This window comes from Apis laboriosa, unplaced genomic scaffold, assembly GCF_014066325.1.
Source record: "Apis laboriosa isolate Shangri-la unplaced genomic scaffold, ASM1406632v1 scaffold279_cov145, whole genome shotgun sequence".
NCBI classification, from domain to species: domain Eukaryota; kingdom Metazoa; phylum Arthropoda; class Insecta; order Hymenoptera; family Apidae; genus Apis; species Apis laboriosa.
Genome location: NW_025222632.1, coordinates 388,426 through 409,623, shown reverse-complemented (window position 1 = coordinate 409,623; position 21,198 = coordinate 388,426). Strand labels below are relative to the sequence as shown.

General features: G+C 45.6%; 1 protein-coding gene across 2 annotated transcripts in view; it reads right to left on the bottom strand.

The window, feature by feature from the left end:
* The window catches only part of LOC122714046 (protein bric-a-brac 2-like), a 181,669-nt gene that overhangs the window by 15,577 nt on the left and 144,894 nt on the right, over positions 1–21,198 (bottom strand). For both annotated transcript variants that reach the window (XM_043935035.1, XM_043935036.1), the window contains exon 2: positions 309–366. In XM_043935035.1, the coding sequence (XP_043790970.1) occupies positions 309–366 (58 nt within the window). The remainder of the gene's footprint in view (positions 1–308; positions 367–21,198) is intronic.

The following is a 21,198-nucleotide window of genomic DNA, read 5'->3' as shown; positions in this document are numbered from 1 at the left end:
TATATATATATATAGATAAGGACAGAACCTGTATTATTCGTATTAACCTGAAGAGACACAAATTATCGGCAAGAGGAGTAAAATCGCGATCGCGAATATATTGAAAAGAATCGTTATTATGGACATTATATCGGTGTTCTCTAATGTTAAGAAAGTAAGTAAGTTTCGAAGTGAAGAATCTCGAGGGAACGATCGGTACGATGCGCAGCAGCTTACGATCGTGTTACACGTGTTATCGTTTCCTGAAATGTGCTGCCGAGACAGCGAGGCACAGATTAGGTAGACGTGGAATGCGACGAACGACTTACCTGCTATACTCGATGTGGAGGCTCCGAGCCAAGCGTGGGATGACTCCAACAACTTGGCCTGAAACAAAAGGAAACGGATCTCGTTAGAAAATCTCGTTAGCGACGTCGGCCGATTGAAATCACGGCGGCCAAATTGCGAGTGGCGTATCGCAGTAGGCTTTTTTTTTTTTTTTTTTTTCTCTTTTTTTTTTGTTACAGTCTTATCCACGGCTCACGCACGTAAGAGTAAAGCCGCTTAACAAGGCTTGCGTAACTGTCAATAGAAAGATAATTGATACTTTTGTATCTAATTGATCTCGAAACGAAGAGAAATTATTTGCGCATGGAACGAGGTTAGAACTATTAAAAATCTTCTTACGTATCCTCTTTATTTAGAAATAGAATAATTTTAAGCGACTTCGAAATTAACGAAGTTAATTCGCGTGATATTATATATATTAGCAATATATAATCATATTATTGGGTGTACAGATTAATTCGTGGTCTCTTCTTTTCGTGCATTTGATGTGCTTTCGTTCAGGGTGGGAGAAAGACTAAAAATATTTCTCGAAAACACAACTTTTCGATTCTTTCGAGAATATTTTAAATTTCAAATCGGCGAAATAATGCTGGTCAGGCGAAGAGATAGACAGTGATAATCTAGATGACACGATATACGATCACTTCTTCGTTGCTCTTACGCTATGTTATTAAACGTTGTCATGCAATAATAGTGCCCGATCTGTGTCTTCCATACCTTTTCTTTTTAAAGTTATATCATTATAACAGTAACACTCGGCCAATTATAGATATCTTTACCCTATACGATTCATTACGATACTCTTTTTTTCCTTTCTTTCTTTTTTTTACGAAGTTCGATTTCTTCGAAACCAGCAACAAACAACCAGTCATATATAATAACAGGTTTGGTCACATTCTGGATTAAAAGACGCGCTTCCTTTCAAAGATCTCGAGAACCGACTCGAAAGCCGCGTTCGCGGAAAGGGTTAAACGCATTCGAGATTATTGTGGTCAGGGGGAATGGGGGAGAGGGGAGAGGAAAAAAGTCCATCGAGGTCGGAAGATGGTCTCTCTCGGCCGAGGGAGGGAGGGAGGGAGGCTTAGAACCGGAGGCTCGCGTCTCTGCCGACAACTTTACTAATATGCGAGTTTTTCCGAGTATAAAGGGGTTGCGAGACGCGGCAAAAGCGCAAGACACACGCAAAGTTAGCTCATTTGAAAAGTTTTCGTTCCATGGTGCGGCGGCCCGCGACTCGCGATTTCCGCAATACAGGAGAGATCGGAAACCGGCCCACCACCGACGTTCTCTTCATACATATATATATATATGTATATATATATATAACGGAGAATCGAGCAGCTTCCAGGAGCTGCACACCACTCGGAGGCGGCTGACTTTCCAAATTAATTTTTAAGGGTCGAAGGGCCTCGCTGCTCCTCATTTGATGATGACGCGCCTCTATCAAACCTCCCCCCTCCTTTCGCCGCGAGCCTCCCCGAGCCTCATATCTCCATGGAATTTCGCCATGCTTCTTCTCGAGTCGAAAAATTATTGCCGCGAGGACGCTTATACACAGGGAAGAGCACGCGCGCGCGCTTTAAACTTTCCTCGCCGCCACCACTCGGAGGAGGAGGAGCCTTTTTTTCCTCCGCATCCGGCATTCAGATCTCTTTTTCCCACGAATTCAACCGTTCACCACTCTCCTGTTTATCTTGGACGAAACGAAATCTGCGTTTGCGTTTAAAAAAAAAACGCCGCCGTTTCGTTTTCGCGGTAAACGCCGCGATGCAAAGCCGGAAATAACAATAAGGGTAATAACGTAACGAGGCAACAAAAGGAAAGATAGAACAGAACAGATAAAGACTGCTGCATTCTATTAAGAAAGAGAGAGAGAGAGAGAGAGAGAAAGATGAGTCCGATTGTCGAGACAATAATAATAATAACAATAATACTTATAATAGAGGTAGGTGCGGCTGTGTAGCGAGTCGGAACCTTGAACGGGAGAAGATAAGGCCTCCGTGATTCGTTCTACGTTCCTTCAAGATGACGGTGTCTAATTTATTCAATGCCGGTACACGCAGGCCAGCGTTAAACTCTGCCTTCTCGTAGGCTGGCTGGATTGGTAATCGTGGATTGGTCGTTACTACGACGAACAATATCCATCGTGCAATATCCATATATATATATATATACACACACGTGTATAATGAATAATTCGAAGATTTTGATCGTGGAACGATATCGCGTGATTTGGTAATAAAGAAGCGGATGAGAAGAAGACGGCGTGCGCGCGTGTCTCGTAGGAAACCGCAACGCGGCGCGTGCACCGGTGCAACGTGAGACGCGCACGGGAGGGAAATCGAGTTCGCCACAGGTACAAGTTCATCGTTGCACACGCGTCGCATCCTGTCATGCGTGCATTTTTCATCGTCTCGTGCGGCTGTCGCGGGGTGCGCCTTGAAGAATGCACGTCGCGGTGCACGCGACGCGCCACGCGCAACACGCCGCACCGACCGCTGTATTAACAAGAAAATTGCTCGTCGCATTCCTTGGACTTTTTTCCCTCCTCCCCCTTCTCCCTCGAATTCGACCTCCGCGATGTCGACTATTTTTCCAGGAGAATTTCTTGCGACTCGTTCGATTAAATGGATCCCCTCGTACGCTTGTTTTTTTTACGAGAAATTTACTATTACTCGTGGTTTTTTGAGGCTATGGAAAGATTGTTTTGAGCGGCTCGTTCGCGATTAATTTATCGTACGAGAGATATCATTGCTTCTAAGAGATATTCTAATTTCTAAATGGATCTTCTATGGTCGAAGATGGAGTAGGTATTTTTTCACTCGTCGTTGTATTTGAATTTAAAGAAGGCGTGAACGATTTAAGAGACGTTTGCTTCGTCGAATTTTCTATCGAATTTTCTGTCGATAGAGGATGATAAAATTATTGATACAGCTTGGAGAATATAAAAAAAAACATTTACCAGTAAATTGCATAACGAGTGTTACAATACTTGGACGAAGGTCAAGTGATTTATGAACTGGAAATATGCTTTTGTATTCACGACATTATTTTTCCAACTCGATGGACACATGTATTATTGCCGTATAGTGATTTTTTTCGAATCTTGGTGTCTTGATTTTCCATCGAGTAGTGAAAAATTGGACAAAAAGTATTTTCAAAAGTATCAAGAATATCGAAGTTTACAACAAGGAAGTAATGAAACTAACTGGAAATACATAAGACTGGAAATATTGTATTTTTTTTTAGAATACAGGAAAGTCTATAATACTACATTATTTCCACATACCACACGAGCAACAACTATTTTTAACTTAAAAAAAAAAAAAAAGGAATTCTTCTGTACTTATACCGCTCTCTCCAATTCAGGTATAACCTTTCCCCGATCCCACGATTAAAATTGAAAGCGAAAGATAAATGATTCCAATCCGAACTTGATATCCAACAAACCGTGACAAAAGATAAATCGTGAACAGATAGATAATCGGAACGATTTTTAAACTCTTTCAAACCGATATAAAGAAAACTATATAACAATTATTAGACGTTTCTTAATTCTTGACAATCCGTTTCACGGGAACGACTGGGCCCCCAAAATCCAAAGGGGGCCAACGATAAACAAAAGTCGGAATTAGACTAGCGAACACGAGAGAGCGGCCTAATTAAGAAAAGGCACGGAATTGCCGGTTCTCTCCCCCCTCCTACCGGACAGGTAGAGGTAAGGGACACACTCGCGGAAAATCCTGTGAACCTTCTCTCCACATAGGAGAGAATTTACGAGGTAGTCGTCTATCGTTGCTAATTCCTGCAAATATTTGCCGGGCAAGGATATAGGCGTGGGCGAAATGAATAGGCGTTGGAAGGACGCGGGGAGAGGAGAGGAGGGAGCGAAACAGAGAGACAGAGAGAGAGAGAGAGTGAGTGAATGTATGCACGGGGATTTGAGCGAATGCGAAGGGACGACGAGGACGAGGACAAGGACGAAGACTAGACTCGGCGAGAGAGAGCGGGTTCTTCTCTCCTTCACCGGTGCCACAGACGCTCCACAGACGCCCCACCGACGCCTTCGTTGACGTCGCCGAGGCTCCCGTCGACCGAGGCTGGAGTTTCACGCGGCAGAATGCACCGCGCCACGGCAAATTTCTAATCAGATTAGCGCGGATTAGCAAAGTTCGTTTGTTCTAATGAAATTCGTCTAAATTAACGTCGGAAGAGGGAGAGGAGCGCGCCGGAGGAGGAGGAGGAGGAGGAGGAACATCTAGGTAAGGGTGGGTCGTGGATGAACCCACCCAAGAATCATCATCGTTTGTCTTTTTCCCTTCCCCCCCTCCTCAGTCTATCCTCGCTTGGACAAAACTCAATTTTTCCTCAATCCTCGAGAAATTCTCCAATTCTCTACGCATTCCTAACAAGCATCTATCCTTCTATAAGTAAAAAAAGGTAAAAGAATATCATTAACCGCAATCCCCCAAATCTCTCCAATCGTCGTTCAACTTTTTCGCCTCGCAATTTTACGCTGCATAACTTGCAATTGAGAGGAGGGGGGAAAGATCGGATTCGGGGGATGGAAGGATGCACGCGTTTGGAAGAGATCGGCAGGGTGGAAATGGCACGTGATGGCCGAGCGAGCGGCGGAACGGAGATGAAGAGGAAAAGAAAGGAGAGGAAGAGGAGAGGGAGTCGGGCACGCGCGTTAATTGTCGTGGAAACGGGCTCTCGCGCGAAAACACGAGGCACCTGTGAATCTGCGCGCACGTAGGGGCACCACCACCACCGCCGCCGCCACCACCACCACCACCATCATCACCACCACGCGCGTGTAATCTAGGACACGCGGAGCCTCTCTCCACCTCTTTCGCACGCACGCGCTGATATTTTATTCACCGATATCGCGCGCAAACTATTCCACCGATAGTCACGGGTTTGTCGCGCTTAAGTTTCCCCCACCCCGTCGCCCCCGCCGTGCGTGGCCGAACACAAACAAGCGTGTTTTATTCATCGCGATGCGCCGAAAACATCGGGATGATGATGTTGCATCGAGTTGTTCCACGTCGGCTCGAATTTCGCGGAAATGCGCAGGGAATTAAGATAGCCGCGCGTGGCTAATAAGTGCAACAAAGCAGAGGATTGCCGTCGTTAGCAACTGTCGATTGTATTTTTGCTGATGTAGATAAGAGGGAGGGAGAGATTCGAATAAATATCTTGGAAGAAGCAAGATATCTTGCTCCCTTGGCAACAGGGATCCACGTTTTCTGGCGAATAAGACGAATAAAAATTCAGTGCAGATGATGATTGAAACGATTTATACAAGGAGCGAAAAGGATATTTTCGATGAATCCGTCGAAAGCAATTACCGTGCATACGTACAGCATACATCGAAACTATGCTGTCCTTAAACGATTTTGCATTCCTATTAAAATGCAATAACACCCTCTATAAGGTGGGAGATACGCGGATATTAAATTCCATATTATATACGTTATATTTCGTGTTACACGTGGAGGAAACCAGGAGCAGTTAAATCTAAATAAATAATTTTTTCTTCGATACACAAATTCTTCAGTACGACAATCAATACGCAGAGATGATCAAGTTTCCTTTCGAATATTATCCTATTCGATCTTTTAAATTCACAATTTAAAAGAAAAAAAAAAAATAGAAAATAACGAATGTCTGGAACAACCCTCGCTTTCGCAGGAAATAGAGTTTCGGGGGCGTAGTTTAAATTGTTTACAATTTACAAAGGTAATCGGTTAGGCCGGTTGCACAGAGAGCGGAAGGAAGAGGAGGAGGAGGAGAACGTTCTGTTGACGCATTGACTCGTCATTATCGCTTAACGAATCGTCCTGTTCGATCCGCTGGACCGCTTTTTAGCGAGTGGCTTTATTTGTGTACGACCCGTGGCCAGTCGTCGTTCAACGAGCAAACGTTTCCTCCACCATCCCTATACATCTCTCGTCTCTCTTCCAACCCCTGCCCGTTCCCCTCCCCGTTTTCACGAGTCTCTTGCGCTCTTTGCCGGTCACTGGTTTTTCGTCGTTCCGTTTTATTTCGAGCCGGGACTCTACAGGTAGTCACGTACGCGGTCGATGGAAAGCGACCGTCCAGATAAATCCTCTCGAAATAGTCGCGTGGACGCGGCGAAATATGTTGGCTTCCAGCGAAACGCGCGCGCACACACACATACACGCACACACACATACTCCTCCCCTCGAATTTAACGCGAACTTTCTCCAAAACGTTTGCCGCGCATTCGATTCCATCCGCGACTCGACTTATTTACTATTTATCGTTGATAAATGGGCAAAGGATAGCGCGATAGGAAGAGGGGATCGTATTATCTTTTGAATCGATTCCGTTATCGTGATCTCTTTGTCGAAAGATTGTGGAGAGAAGTTTACTCTCGGATGAAGTTAATTAATTTAACGGAAGATAAAGAAGAGGAAGATTTGGCGAAAGGAAGCGGCTAATCTTCTCTTTGAACTTTGAGAATCGTCGAAATATTTTCACTGGAAATTGTATTCCAAGCCTGAAACACGGTATCAAGACGCGAACAATAGGATTTATTAACGTCGAATATCACGTTATCATGTGAATCAACAGCGGATTATTCGGGAAATATGAGGAGAGAAATAAGGTATATTTGCCTTAAAATCAGCAGAAATCACGCTCGTCTTCTCTCTTTATTTCCGACTTGCCGGGTTCTTGACTTTCGGCGAGCCAAAGATAACCGGTTGAATCCAACCGTATGTATAAAAACATACGTGTTCCGTGTATATTATCGCAGAAGAGTTGAGTGGCCTCGCGAAGATCTCGAGGAAGAGTCTCGAGCGTTTCACGACGCTTTGATTTGACGCTTTTCTAATCCGAAAGCAAATCTTTCACGCGATAAGATACAATGTTACAACGCGCGGTATAACGGATTCTCTCGATTGCATCACTTTTCCTATTCCGCCTCTCGATGCGAATACATTCGAGAGTGAAAGTCCTCGCTATCTCTCTCTCTCTCTCTCTCTCTCTACCTAAGAATATATTAATACCTCGCCCTCGAGTTACTACTAAACCGTTATTCCGTTTACAATTTTTCGAACAAATCGATTCCAAGTTTTTTTTATCACAACAACACCGAGTGAAAGAGAAGTTATTATCGACGACAATAATCCCCGTGGAAAGACCTTGTTGCCGACAATTATATCGCGAAGAAAAAGGAGGAAAGGATAGGGGATTTCGGGTAATTTCGTCGGCTCGTTGGCAATCTATCGGGACGATAGATCGTTCTCGGGCTTTAATATATAAGGAATGGATTATCCGTTGAATAATGTGCCGAGCAGTGCTAAGCCGCAAGCAACGTCGGTGGTCGGCGAACGAGCACGCACACGGTGAACAACACGTGCACGCGTGTACACCCGTACAGGCGGCGCAATCACGCGTGTCCCGATGAACCTCACCTATACACCTCTCCCCCTCGGCCGGATCGAGGGGGAGGTTGCGTTCGATGCTGCGCCGTTAGGAATAGGGATAGAATACTCGTGTACCCGGCGACGATGGCAAGCAGGGGGAGGATGTGTGGAGCGCAGCGCAAAGCGGAGCGTAGATCGGAGCGGAGAATGGCGAAGAGAAAGGAGAGAGGGCGGTGGTAGAGGGAGGAGAGGGAGAGGGAGAGAGAGAGAGAGAGAAGGTAGGTCGAGCTGGCCAGAGAGAACGGAGTTAGCGCGATGTTAGCTCGCACGTATGTAGATAGAGTACTGAACTATGTATTAGAGTCGTGTACCTTCCACATAGATATACCGGGGTTTGTATAGTACAAGATTTGCCATTGGCGGACCGGCTCTGAAATCCTGTACAACGGGTGCTCTCGAAATCCGTGCGCCTCGCGCGACATCTAAACGATACTTTACGAGCCGCGAAAGCTGGTGCCAGGATTAAATCCCGATCCACGCATCCCCCCTCCCTACGATCCTCGTAAATTTCGTAAAATTTTCTTCCGTTCCGCTTCAAAGTTTCTCTGTCGAACAGAGAGAGGGGGGGAGGGAAAAAAGTACACAGATGTAACGAACGGGACCGGACCGTATTACGAAGCGAATTTATTTCGCCACTCGAACACCGTGCTACTACGAGGAGGAGGAGGAGGAGAGAGAGAGAGAGAGAGAGTGGAGCGAATCTCTGCAAACAGCGGATACGGAAACGGATAAACGGGGGAAGGGAGGGGAGAGGAGAAAGGACGAGAAAGCGGAGAGTGCTTGTAAACTGAGTGTGTACTATAAAAATACGGTGGTAAGGAGCGCAAACAAAGGGGACAAAGACGAAAAGGAGCAGAAGAGAAAAGGAAACGGGTCGATGCGAAAGAGGGTTGTGGGGGTTGTCCGCGTAAGCGAGAAAACGACGGTGTGACGACGATCATGCTCCGAAAGACGCTCAAAAAGCAGAACATTCTTTTTAAGGCGAAGACCGAGGGGAAGAATCCCCCTCCTCCCCCCGTCCTCTACCGAAAGGAACTCTCTCCGCTGCGGTTAACCTGTGTACTCTGATCTGGACGAGAGAGAGAGAGAGAGAAAGGAGGAGTCCAGAAATCGTTCTAGACGGGGCTCTGAAACGATAATTAAGATAAATAAGAATGAGAGAGACAGAGAGAGAAAGAATCGAAGGCACAATGGACCGGGGTTACGCTCGTAACTCAAAGAAAACAGAAGCGGGAGAAGAAAAAATAACACTCTTGATTCCGCGAAAGGAGAAAATCAAAGGAACCCTTCTTCGGGAAGAAGAGAGAGAGAGAGAGAGAAAAAGAACGAAGCGAAGGGCGGAGGGAAGGAAGAAGGGGGGAAACGGAGCGGCGCGAACGACCGTAAACTTTAAATTTACGAAGTGATATACACGCCAAACATCCGGTAGATATTTAAACTCCGGTTTCACTAAACTCAACAATAACGTTTGCCGGCTATTTCGGGTCTAGCCGTGATCTCTCCCTCGATTCTCGTCGAGAGTCGTGTCATAACCGTTTGATACTATTCGAATCGGTACAATAGCCCGCGAAACTATATCGTGAACCGACATGAAAATTCACGTAATCCGAAAAATCTTGATATTGAACGAAAGTTTGTTGGTTTTTTTTTTTTTTTTTTTTTTTTTTTTTTTTTTTTTTAATACATCGACCAACTCTCTTTTAAACAGAAATTTTAAACTTGAACTTTATCCATTTTTTTAGAATAGGAATATTTTATTTCTCTAAAGATAATTTCGATATATTCCTGTATAATATATACAACTCGTTGCATATTTTTATTGTTAAAAATTTTACTTGCAAATTCTCATTTATTTATTCATTTCACTTGTCAGCTAATTCTTCTACAATCCCGTTTCAACGTTTCACTTTGTCTTATACAATTGGCCTTATCCCGCGGAGATCGGGTTTAAATACGAATGAACCGATCCGTGTCTTCCGTTCCCTCGAACGTCTTAAACCGGCACAAATTTACTTACTACTCGTGTCAACGGTAATTCCCGTGGTTTTCCACGAAAGTTTCGCGGTCGAAACAAAAACGGGTTGCGGCGACCCGATTGAATATGCATATGTTTGCTAGAATTTTTTTCTTTTTTCTTTTTTTTTTTTTTTTTTTTTTTTCATTCGGTAATTAGTCGATTCATTATTCGTCAGCAAATAGGTCACAGACGAAATCCTATCTTTTATTTATTACAATCCGTATCTGCGAGAAGAAGCTTGTTTTATTAATTCTTTTCTTCCGCACGCGCAATCTCTCTTGGTCTTCCTCGAGATCGGGGAATCGGGTTTGTACAACAAACCCTTTTTATCCCTTGTATTATAGATCGCGCACGTAATTCCACGATTGATAACGCATCGAAATAGACGGTTGAGATATTGCGACTATTGTTTATGAAAATTTTAAAACTCGATTCTACGCGAGTTCCATAACCGTGTCGCGACGTCGTAGATTATTCTGCTCGTTTTCGAAATCGATCGAAATAACCCGGCTCGATGTGTGTATATATATATAGCTTTTCGTTATTCCTTACCAAAATGTATTTTTTTTTTTTTCCCTCGTTGTTTAGGTTCATTGGCCAGATCCCAATGACGATATTATTATCGATACGAAAGAATTTTTTGAAAAAGAAATTTAGAAGAAAAAAAAAAAAAAAAGAATAATTCGACACTTTTGAAAATTTTGAAACTTAATTCCTTTTTACGGACGATGATTCGATATAAAATGCGAAAGTTGGAAGTGAAAAATAGGGGGAAAAGTTAAAATTAAATACAAAAACGAGTTAACACGTTGATCGCCGACATTATGCCAATTATATTTGCGAATATATTCGTAGCTGGCTGGTTACGAACGTGTTAAGAAGGTGAACACACAAATCTAAAAACAAAAAAAAAAAAAAAAAAGTAAAATATGTTCTTCATCAAATATAAATATTGATGAAGTTTCAAATGTGGCAATGAAAAAAATAAAAAAAAAAGAAACAGAAGAAAACGCGGTTTGAAAAAGATAGCTCGATCCACTTTTGTGCTAAACATAGAGAAGAAAAATAAACAGAACTCGAAATATAAAATACGATTCTTACACGAATATTAAAAAAGAAACCCGTGCACAAATCTCACGATGAGATGAAATATTTATAATATATTTTATGAAGGAAGAAAAGAAGAAGAAGAGAGAGAGAAAAAAAAAGAACATGTATATACAACGTTTCGAAAATGAAATGATCGAAAATGAAAGGGGAGGCAACGTGTTTCGAAAGCGCCTATAAGATGGCGACGACGTCCGGAAGCTTTGGTTCCGGTTCGCGTATTCGCGGGCAATTAACGTGCCTGATTCTAATTCGAGCCGATTAAAAGCACGACGTCCCGGCAATATCGTTCGAGCGATTTAATTTAATGCGGGGTGCCGAGTCGATTGAATCCAAATCGATTCCGGTACGACTCGATTGGATTAATCCGGCCGATTAATTCGACAAAAACTAATTCGTTCGCCGAGTTCGTCCAAATTATTCTAACCTCGTTCTCGAGCCAAATACTCTCCGCTCCTTCGTCTGTCGTCACTCGCTCCTTCTCTCTCCTCTCTCTCTCTCTCTCTCTCTCTCTCGTCGCTTCCTCCTTCTCGACGAATTCCTCAAAACGCGACCGATGATTGGATTTCATCGCGATAAGCGTTATAAGCGTGGCGCGTAACGGCTTTTGAGAAGTTTTAGAATAGGTTGGTGTTGGAGTTCCATTAGGCAAATCCGATGGAAAGGGATCTTTTGCGATAAATTCGAACGGACGGTGAAATCTTGTGGATATCGGAGATTCGTGAATAACTCGAATCGTGCCCAGTGTTCAACTAACTTTTTTAGCTCGTATACGTATACGAGCAAGGATGAATAATTTATTTGATGCGATACAATGACTGGAGAGAAAAATTAGGATTTTTTTTAAAAAATTAATTGGAAAATTAGCTTGATAACGGACGAATGTGACATCCCACAGGTTCTTCGTGACGAATATTAATTTTTTTTCTCTCATTAATTTTCATGAAACTTTTTCATATTCAACAAAGATGATTATGCATATCGTAAAGTGTGATTAATTATATTTTTTAGATACAGTTTTTATTTATTTATTTATTTATTTTTTTCTTTCCTTCAGTTATCATCGTGAATAAAATTAACACGACGAATAATAGAAATTCAACATTTGAAAACTCACTTAACAAGTAAAATTTCTAACAACCGCGACGGACAAACTTCTACGAAAAAAAAAAAGAAAGAAAAAAGAATCGTAAAAATTTATCATTATCGTGATTCTCATACGCATAAGAATATCCTCGAAGTTTCAGAAACGAAAGGTGTTAATTGACGTTTCTGGTTCGCAAATGCGCGAAACAATTGAAAAGCGGCCGCGAAATTTTTATTTCTCGCGCCATTGTTGCGAGAAATAAATTAAACGAATCGTTTATTAAATCGTTTAAAAGCGGGAACGCGCGAATTGGCAAATTTCTCGGCTCCTTATTTAGCCGGAATCCACTTTAAACCTCGCTTATACGCTTTGAAGGGTTAAACCGGCGGAACGGAACACCGAAGATCTCGAGAACAGGGGCGGTAATCCCGGGGCATCGTCGTTTTGTGCGTAGATTCGCGAAACCGTCGATTCATTATTCATTTCGGCGAGACGGACGCATCTGTTGTATGAGCGAGCGGGATCGGGAAGGGCGGAGAGGGTCGCGGAAAAGGGTGGCGCGGGCGCGAGGGGTGGACTTCTAAATTCATCACTGGACGAGGACGTTGCCCTCCGGCGAGTGGGTATATATATTTTTTAGCGGAGCGGGTACCGCGATTAAAGAGTCGAGAACAAAAGTCACCGTGGAGGCAACGTAATTCCATCCTTATGAATCTTCTATGCTTCTCTTACCGCGTGCCTCGAGCCCAACCGTCATATTCCACCGGCTTTACCCGCGCGCGCCACATCGATCTCGAATTCTATAAGCCCGCATAATTACGCGCCTTTTTTCGAATTCTCTTCCACCGTTTCCACCGATTTCCGCATCCGATACCTTCCGCGAAAGCGATGCCTCTCCATCGATACAGCAATCCATCCTCAAAAAGAAGATTTCTTATTCCGTGGAATACGTAGTTTAAAAAAGAAAAAAGAATTCTCGTACGATTTATTCGTTCAAATTATTGTTCTAAATGAAAACGCGACCACTTCGATATATATATATATATATATCCGTAATTACTCGATAAGCGAGTATATAATTTAATGAAGCAATCTCTGAAAATCTCTCGAGAAAGTAACAAAGATCAATTTTACTTGAATATACTCTTTCGAATATACTCTTGGAATATACTGTACATATTACCGAAGTGATAACAAGAGAAGCAATGAACCGTTACACCTTTTCCTTTTCTTCCTTCTCTCCTTCGTTCGTTTATTCGCCAAGAAAGAAAAAAAATAAAATCGGTATCGGAATCGCGTGTCGAGAAAAAATTGCGAAAGAAAAGCGTGAAAAGGGGTACAAAAGAGCAGAACGATGCGCATCAGCGGCATCGTGATCGCGAGAGCACGATGTCGCTTTTTCCTCTAGATTGCGCGAAGTCATCGGAAATAACGCGATTAACTCTCGAGCCCTTGGGGAGCGAGAGAGGGAGAGGGAGAGAGGATTTTTCCCGACCGCGCGTTACCGTTTCTCGGTGATACCAATCGGTGCCGCATCAGTGACACGGTATTCAAACCGGATTCGCTTATACCGCGCCATCGACGTTCCAATCGTCCTCGAAGGGCACTCGTCGTCGTCCCTTCGAGGAAAAGGACCGCGCTTCCCGCGTCGACGATACGATTCGATCGCCTTTGACCCCGTTAAGAGGGTTCGTTTTGACCCGGGCAAATCGAATTTCTTTGGCCCGACGATCGACAGTGTTCCATCTCCCCTTTCCACTTGGGATAAGGACGTACCAAACTATTTGATACTCTTCACGGACGAGATGACGCTAATATAGGTGGTACTCGCTCTGCCTCTGTCCTCGTTTCATATTCGTCGCGATATCGCGATGGATGGACGAGAAGTATGATGAATTGTTGGAATGAATTAATTGATTAACGATGATCGAGCGTTTTATTGATATTTTTTTTTTTTCGGCCACCTCGAAGCGTAAGAGATTCGTTGAAATTCGATCTTCGAATATTCTGAATTTGAGATTGGATGGAAGATGGAAATATTGGAAAGCGAGAGCGAAAATCTTAGGGTGTTAATTTAAGGATTAATCTATTTGGATGGACGATAATTTAATCGTGCAAATAAAACGAGTCGCGCAAATTTCAAGATAAATATAACGACAACGAATATACGAATATATCTAAGAACACGCAAATTAGAATACACAAAGATACGCAAAGATCGAGTTATAATGTAACGCATAAATTACGAAATTTCTATAAAAAGATATTACCTCCATCTTTGTCAATTTCTATCAACGCCAATATATACATATATATTTTTTATTATGAAATATCTCGCTTTCCAAATTAGATTAAAAAGAAAATTACGACGACAAATATAAGGTATCGTAGTGCAACAACAGTTGACAAAGACGTCACGAAAGCACGCTACCAATCCCGCATCAACAAGAATCTTATAACCGTTCGTGCCATCCGACCTTTTGTACGATTAAAAACATTTATCGAAGATGCACGATTAATTTAGCGAGAAGCGATTAGCATTGATTCATCGATACCGGTGCACGAAAGACCGGTGGTTGCAAGATACACGATGGGATAAAGCGCGTGCGAAACTCGATCTCGTTGCGTGCATACGTGTGTGTACGTGTGTGGTGTAACGGAAGAAAGACGCGTGTGTACGTGTATCGGTGTGTTGTACACGAAGGAAAGCGGGGCCGAGACCGTTTTCCCTAGTTAACCAAGAGGGAAGGGGGGAAGGGATAGATAGTTGGGCGAAAGAGACGAGCCAGATTCGGACTGTTTCGATCGACTTAGCGGTTAGAGGATAGGCTCGAGCATTATTCGTACGTGCCTGTGCCTCGGTTACGCGGGCTATCGATTCCTTGGTCGCTTGCCGGGGGTAGTAACGTTTCCCCTCGAAACACAAACACAGGGCCTTCCTCGCATGCATGCGCGATGCAACCCCATGGTATGCATTCGATACGCACGTAGTGGGTACCTACCAAGAGGAAAGAGGTCTCCGCATCGCGCGATCGATGTTTGATTGCACTTTATATCGCGTTTCTCTCTTACCCTATCCTCCCTCCCACTACTTTTCCCTCTCTTCCACCCCCCTCTTCCACCCTTGCCATCATCCCGCTTGCTTTTGCCCGATCCTCCTCCTCCTCCTCTTCCTCCACCTCCACCTCTTTCTCTCCTTCTTTCACTTTCATCGATCTCTTTGGATCCCGCGTTTTTCTCTCGCGATTTCGATCCCCGGATTGCCACGTATCGGTATCGGTAACCCTTTCTCCTCCTCCTGCACCCGTGCGTGAAGAACTCTACGACAATGACACCACGCCCACGCGCAGCGTATTAGAAGAAGGATCGAGTTAAAGCGATCGAGCACTACATGCGGCGCGTAAGTGCGCGCTCGTAATAGAATGGAAAGTAGAAATATCTGGCTTCGATCTCGTTTTGACGATCGCGAGTAGTGGTCGGGGTAATTAATTCGAACGGCGTCGGTTAGTTAGAAACGCGATGATGATGATGATGATGATGATGATGATGATGATGATGATGATGATGATGATGACGACGACGACGACGACGATAGTATTCGCCGAATCGGTTGTCGGATTGCGTCGAGAAGGTGAAATCGTTTCCTTTCCTTCTCCCTCCCCCTCCCTCCACCCCCTCCTTTTCCTCCCTCTCTTTTATTTCGCAGTTTCGCCTAGACGCGGCTGATGGATGATCCTCCATATATTTCGCGGCCCGCAAGAAAGGTAAGACAGACTCGGGCATCTATCACTGCGCGATATCTATAGACGTGGTAGATGTGTACCGTATCCCGTTGCTGAACATCTGCGAGGATTCGGGGTGAGAGGAAGGTGGAAGGAAAAAAAAAAAAAAAAAAAGGAGGGGGACGAAGGGGTATTAATAGCGGGATGGGTTTGGGTAGACGGTGATATTAACGGCAAGGAATGTTTATAACTTTGATAACGTTCCCCAATAATCTATTTCCGCGGGTAATACATTACGCGCGGCGGATTTTACCCCGGGACACGGGGGCGGAGGGGGGCGCTAATGGCAAAGTTCGGTCGCCCCCTCCCCCCACCGCGGATCGCCGATAGGGACGCGAAAACAATAGTTTGGACGCGAATTTGCCCAACGCGCGCGTCGCTTCCAGCTACGCCGATAATCCGTCAGGATGACCGGACGGACGAGCAGTAGTTGGTGGACGTTTCGTAGGGAGCCGCGGCGATAGGCGACGACCCCCTTGTCGTTGTCGTCTCCCCGTCTCTCGATCCTCGATCCCCCCGCGTTTTTCCCCCGCGCATATTTCCACGCGCTTTCGTGTTTCGCGGTGTCGAGGTGGAGAAATAGAGAGAGAGAGAGGAGAGAGGGAGAGGAGGCGCGATGGATGGAAAAGCGAGGATTTTGCAGGGAGCGGTATATAGCCGGGAAGGTTGCTCAACGCGGCGGCGTCGTGGTTTAATAAGGAGCTATCTATAGCGGAGCATTATGTTACCTCGATACATCCGTGAGATGAGACGTTGCAATATTAATGCGTCTCATGAAATATTCGTCGCCGTCTTGCCATTCATCTCGCTCGCGCTCCGTACATTATATAGTGGGCGCGGGTGCGGGCTGGCAGGGGGGAGGGAGGGAGGGAGGGAGGGAGTCGGGGTAGGAGAGAGCGCGGGAGAGGCAGGAGGCTTCGGAGCGGAGAGGGTTGGAGGTTGGAGGGCCCTAAGGGGAGCGAGGAAAGCGAGCAGAGGCCGAGCAGGGGAGCATCGTCCTCCTCGACCGCCGCCGCCGCCATCGCCGTCGTCACCGACGCCGACTATATTTCGCCTGCCACGGATCCCCCTCCCCCTTCAACTTCCCCCTCGATCTCGATTAGGGACGACCGGGTTAACCTACATTTTACAGTTGGCCACGCTTCGGGCGCGCGTCTCGTAAGATTAACGGATTAACACACCGGTCGATTTGGCGGTGAAAGAATGAAAGCGGGGAGGGGGGATGATCGCGCATCTTTCTCGTCGTCCCTCGAAGCGAGATCGAGAAGAGAGAGAGAGAGAGAGAGAGAGAGAGANNNAGAGAGAGAGAGAGAGAGAGAGAGAGAGAGAGAGAAGAAAAAGCGTTGCGGGGAGGAGAAGCAGGTGCACGCTGGATCGCGGGCACCGGCACACTAGCCTTCAAAACTGTCCGAAAATCGCCGGCTGATCTTTCTATCTTTGCGCGCATGCGCATGCGCAAAGTCCGTCGCGTTAAAAGTTTCCCACGTAAACCAATCCAACCTCTGGCGCGCGTCGAAAAACGCCTTTCCTCGCGCCCCCATCGATCGTCCCGATGGAGAATTTTTCACGATCTCGGATTTCTGGCTGCGCCTTTTGTTTCGAGGCGTTTGAAAAATCACCTACCCATCCCTCTCCTCCTCCTCCTCCTCCTCCTCCTCCTTCCTCCCTGGTTACCGTACCACCACCACCACCCTCCGTTCGCTCGCGACGAACGAATCGATCTTCGAAAACCGTCCCCGCTCGATCGCGATAAATTTTTCACCACGTTCTTTCATCGCCCTTCGTCCTTGTTCCCGACGACGAGTAACGCGCGCGTAACTCACGCCGCGGCCTGGCAGAAAGAAGCTCGGCCAGCCGACCGATTCGAAACGGAGAGGAAAAAAAAGAGAATACTAGTAATAGTAGTAGTAGGAAGAGGAGGAGGAGGAGGAGAAGGAGAGGAAGGAACAGGAAAGGGAAAGAGAGAGGACGGTTGGACAGCCAAGGGTGGAAGCAGAAGGAGAAGGGAAAAGAAGGATGGTAAGGGTTGTCGAGAGGGGGTTGACGGAGACTGTCGGCAGCGGGACCCGGGGGTGGGCAGGAGGAGCTCGAGGCGGCATGGCGGGGGAGGGAGGGAGAGGGAGAGGGAGAGGAAGAGAGAGAGAGAGAGAAGTTATGCGAGAGGAACGGGAGAAGGGGGGGTGGCGCGGGGGCGAATGCTAATATTAAAAGTAATATTTCTCGGGCCGTCCGCGGCGTAGGGGCGCCGCTGGAATCGCGCGCGCTCTCGTTCTCCGTGGTTCTATTTATTTTTAATATAAATTAAACAATTTATTTTCCGGCAGCAGCCGTGGAAGGGTGTGCACGGGCGGCTGACTGAGAACGGTGGAGAAAGAGAAACGGAGAAAGAGAGAGAGAGAGAGAGAGAGAAGCAGCCGTGTTGGAGGAGGCGAAGAGAGAGAGAGGGTAACAGGGGAACGCGCCGGCTACTGAAATAGAGAAATAATGCCGGGACTGCAATATCGAATGAAATATCGTCCGCGATCTCTCTGCCACGGCTAGAAGGAAAATACAAACGTATTCTTTCTGTATCGTGCGCGGAGGCTGCGTATGCCTCTGTAATTTCCGTCGTTCCGAGTGAAACGCTATTTACTTATGTTCGTAGTCGTCTGTGCGACGTTGAAGTGGAGCCGCGAGAAAGGAAAGGGGAAAAAAATGAGAGAGAGAAAGAGAGAGAGAGATGAAAAGGGAAAAAGGACGAGAGGGAAGAACCGGTAGTTGAACTTTGAGCGGTTGTCGCGAGCGGCACGATCGCCCACGAAAGGAGAGAGGGGAAGAAGGAGATATTGTGTCCGGCAAAAGTCGCGACACCGGGACCTTTCGAAACTTTCGTTGAGCGAAATTAGAAGCGCTTGAAACTTTGAAAAATCTTGAATCGCTCGACCGTCCCTTGATAAATCTCTAAAAACGTCTGAAAAGTCTTGAAACATTGAAAAACCTTTCGAGCATCGCGTTTGAACGACTAATGAAACTAACGTGATTACCGTGTATCAACGGTGTTCCTCCCGCGCGGATATTTAAACCGGGTCTAAAATTCTTTCGTCCATCCGAATATCCGTATTTATTATTACGATGTTCCTCCCCTATTTCTCTCCATCGGTTAAACTTATCGATCGTACGAAATCTCTAAAGTCAATATCTCTCTCCCCTACTTAATTACTCCGAGCTTATTAACCGATGCGGCCTGCAACCTCTGATACAATTTCCAGTAGCAGGCAATGGAATCTCTCTACGCGTCGAGTCGAAAGAATCGAATGAAACGACGACGAGAAATGAACGACGAGGGAAGAAGAAAAGAAAGAGTGGAGAAGGAACAATGGACACGGTGAACTAGTATCGGCGAGTAGGCCTAGTAGGCGGCGGTTTACAAAGCGAGATTGTCCGGCGAAAAGGCTGGTTCTGGATGGAAAGGTAGGTGGGCAGGCGGGCAAGGTAGAGGCAAGGTAGGCAAGCTGGTAGTCAGGCAGACAGGCAGACAGAAGGAAAGGCAATGCACTTTATGATCGAATATAGCGAACAACGGTCGAGGGGTAGACTTCTATGTATAGCGTGCCTGAATCATAAACTGACGGCCGTGTACGTGCATACGTTTCCACGACCTCGATGCCAAGCCTCTTTGCTCGTCGCGGCCAAACACCGGCCCTACACGTTTTAGCGATAGCCTTTAAGTCGTTTCGACAATTTCTTCTTCTTTTTCTTCTTCTTCTTCTTCTTCTTGGATGAAACGGAAGGGAATCGAGTAACAAACTCGTCGTATCTCACATCATCCTATGTATACCTCGATGATGAAGGTTAACGTATAAATTTAACGCGTTGCCGCTCGTTCCCAACGTGGGTGCACGAATTCGATCGTTAACGGGTGCCCTCGAGCGAGACTGTACAGCCCTAATCTCTTCATTCTTTACCGCGCGTTCTTTAGCTTCTTCTCGACACAACGTTGTTAAGTCGCCGACTTCTTCTTCTTCTTTCTTCTTCTTTCGACTTTCAAAGGGCATTTACGTGCGTATGCACCCTCCCTTTACCAGCCGCGAAACTTTGTTCGCGGCCGTAGTTCCGCAATCCTGGAAAAGTGTCTACCACCGCTTTGTGTAATTCTTCTTTGAAAATCGTCCAAGTTCTCTTGAACGGCGCGTGTAATAAATAGTAAAGCGGCCGTAAAACCGGAGCTTTGACCTTTAAAAAGCGTCTACTACAACGCCCCTTCCATTCCATCGTGAAGTGGAAAGGAACGGAAGGAAGAAGATCGATGTCGCGTTTTTTTTACGCCATAAGCAACCATAAGCAGAGATAAGGGATCTCGAAAATCAGCGCAACCCCTTTTGTCACCTCGTTGGAAGGCGCGTGCCGACAATCACGGAATGAAAAACGATTTGATCGCGGATCGAGAGAGAGGGAGAGAGAGAGAGAGAGAGCGCGAGCATGCCTTGACGCTTGGCGTGCCGCGTTTCTATTTTTTTTTTCTTTCTTTTTTTTTTTTTTTCTTTCCCCCTCGCGTATCGATAAGAGCTTGACGAGCGTGTCGCGATACACGCCGTAAAAACTCGGCGGGCAAAATACGACGACAGCATTTTTAACCGGCACAATCGTATCGCGGCGAGCGATTAGCGTAACGCGCGTTGCCACGATCGCTAAACGATAACTTTATCTCGCGTAATTATTTTATTCGCGGATGTTGATCGTTCGTTAATGAGTAACTTCCTCGATTTTACGACCACGGGTTGCGAAACGCCGGCAATTCTTTCATCGTTTTTTTCCCTTCTCCCGTTCCCTCATTGGCTCATCATCATCATCCTCGTATCGGCGGAAAAGGAAAACGCAGCAGCCTCCGTTTTCCATTAAATTTTCCGCGAAATAAGATCGATGAATCGTCCAGATCGATGGGATCTGCTAGAACGGTTTCTAACTTCTTTAAGAATAATCACAATTGTTGTTACCTCTATACATTATTCTATACTATTATTTCCAAGAGAGTTTTCTACCAAGTATCAGTCCGAACGAACAGTTGATCGAAGGAACGAGAAATGCTTCGAACGTCCTAATTCCAAGCGTCTAACGTTGGAATTTTTTTTCGATAGAAATCTGAGGGGGCGGGCGAGCGAGCGCGAACGTACGATCGAGCTTAATCCGCGTAATTACGATGCGAGAACACGACCCGAGGGGGTCGAATCAATTTATCGGCTTAATTCGACTACCGAATCGTTTTCCGCGCGAGATTATACGCGGCATTCTTCCGCCACCGTCCTTCTCTCGAAAGGAGGAGGAGGAGGAGAGAGAGAGAATCGTCGCCGTCGCCGTCGAGGTCCCTTGTTCGATCTTCGCTCTCACCCTCCTCTTTCCTCCTCCCCCTTCCACCCTTCCGTCACTCCTCGCCACTCTACT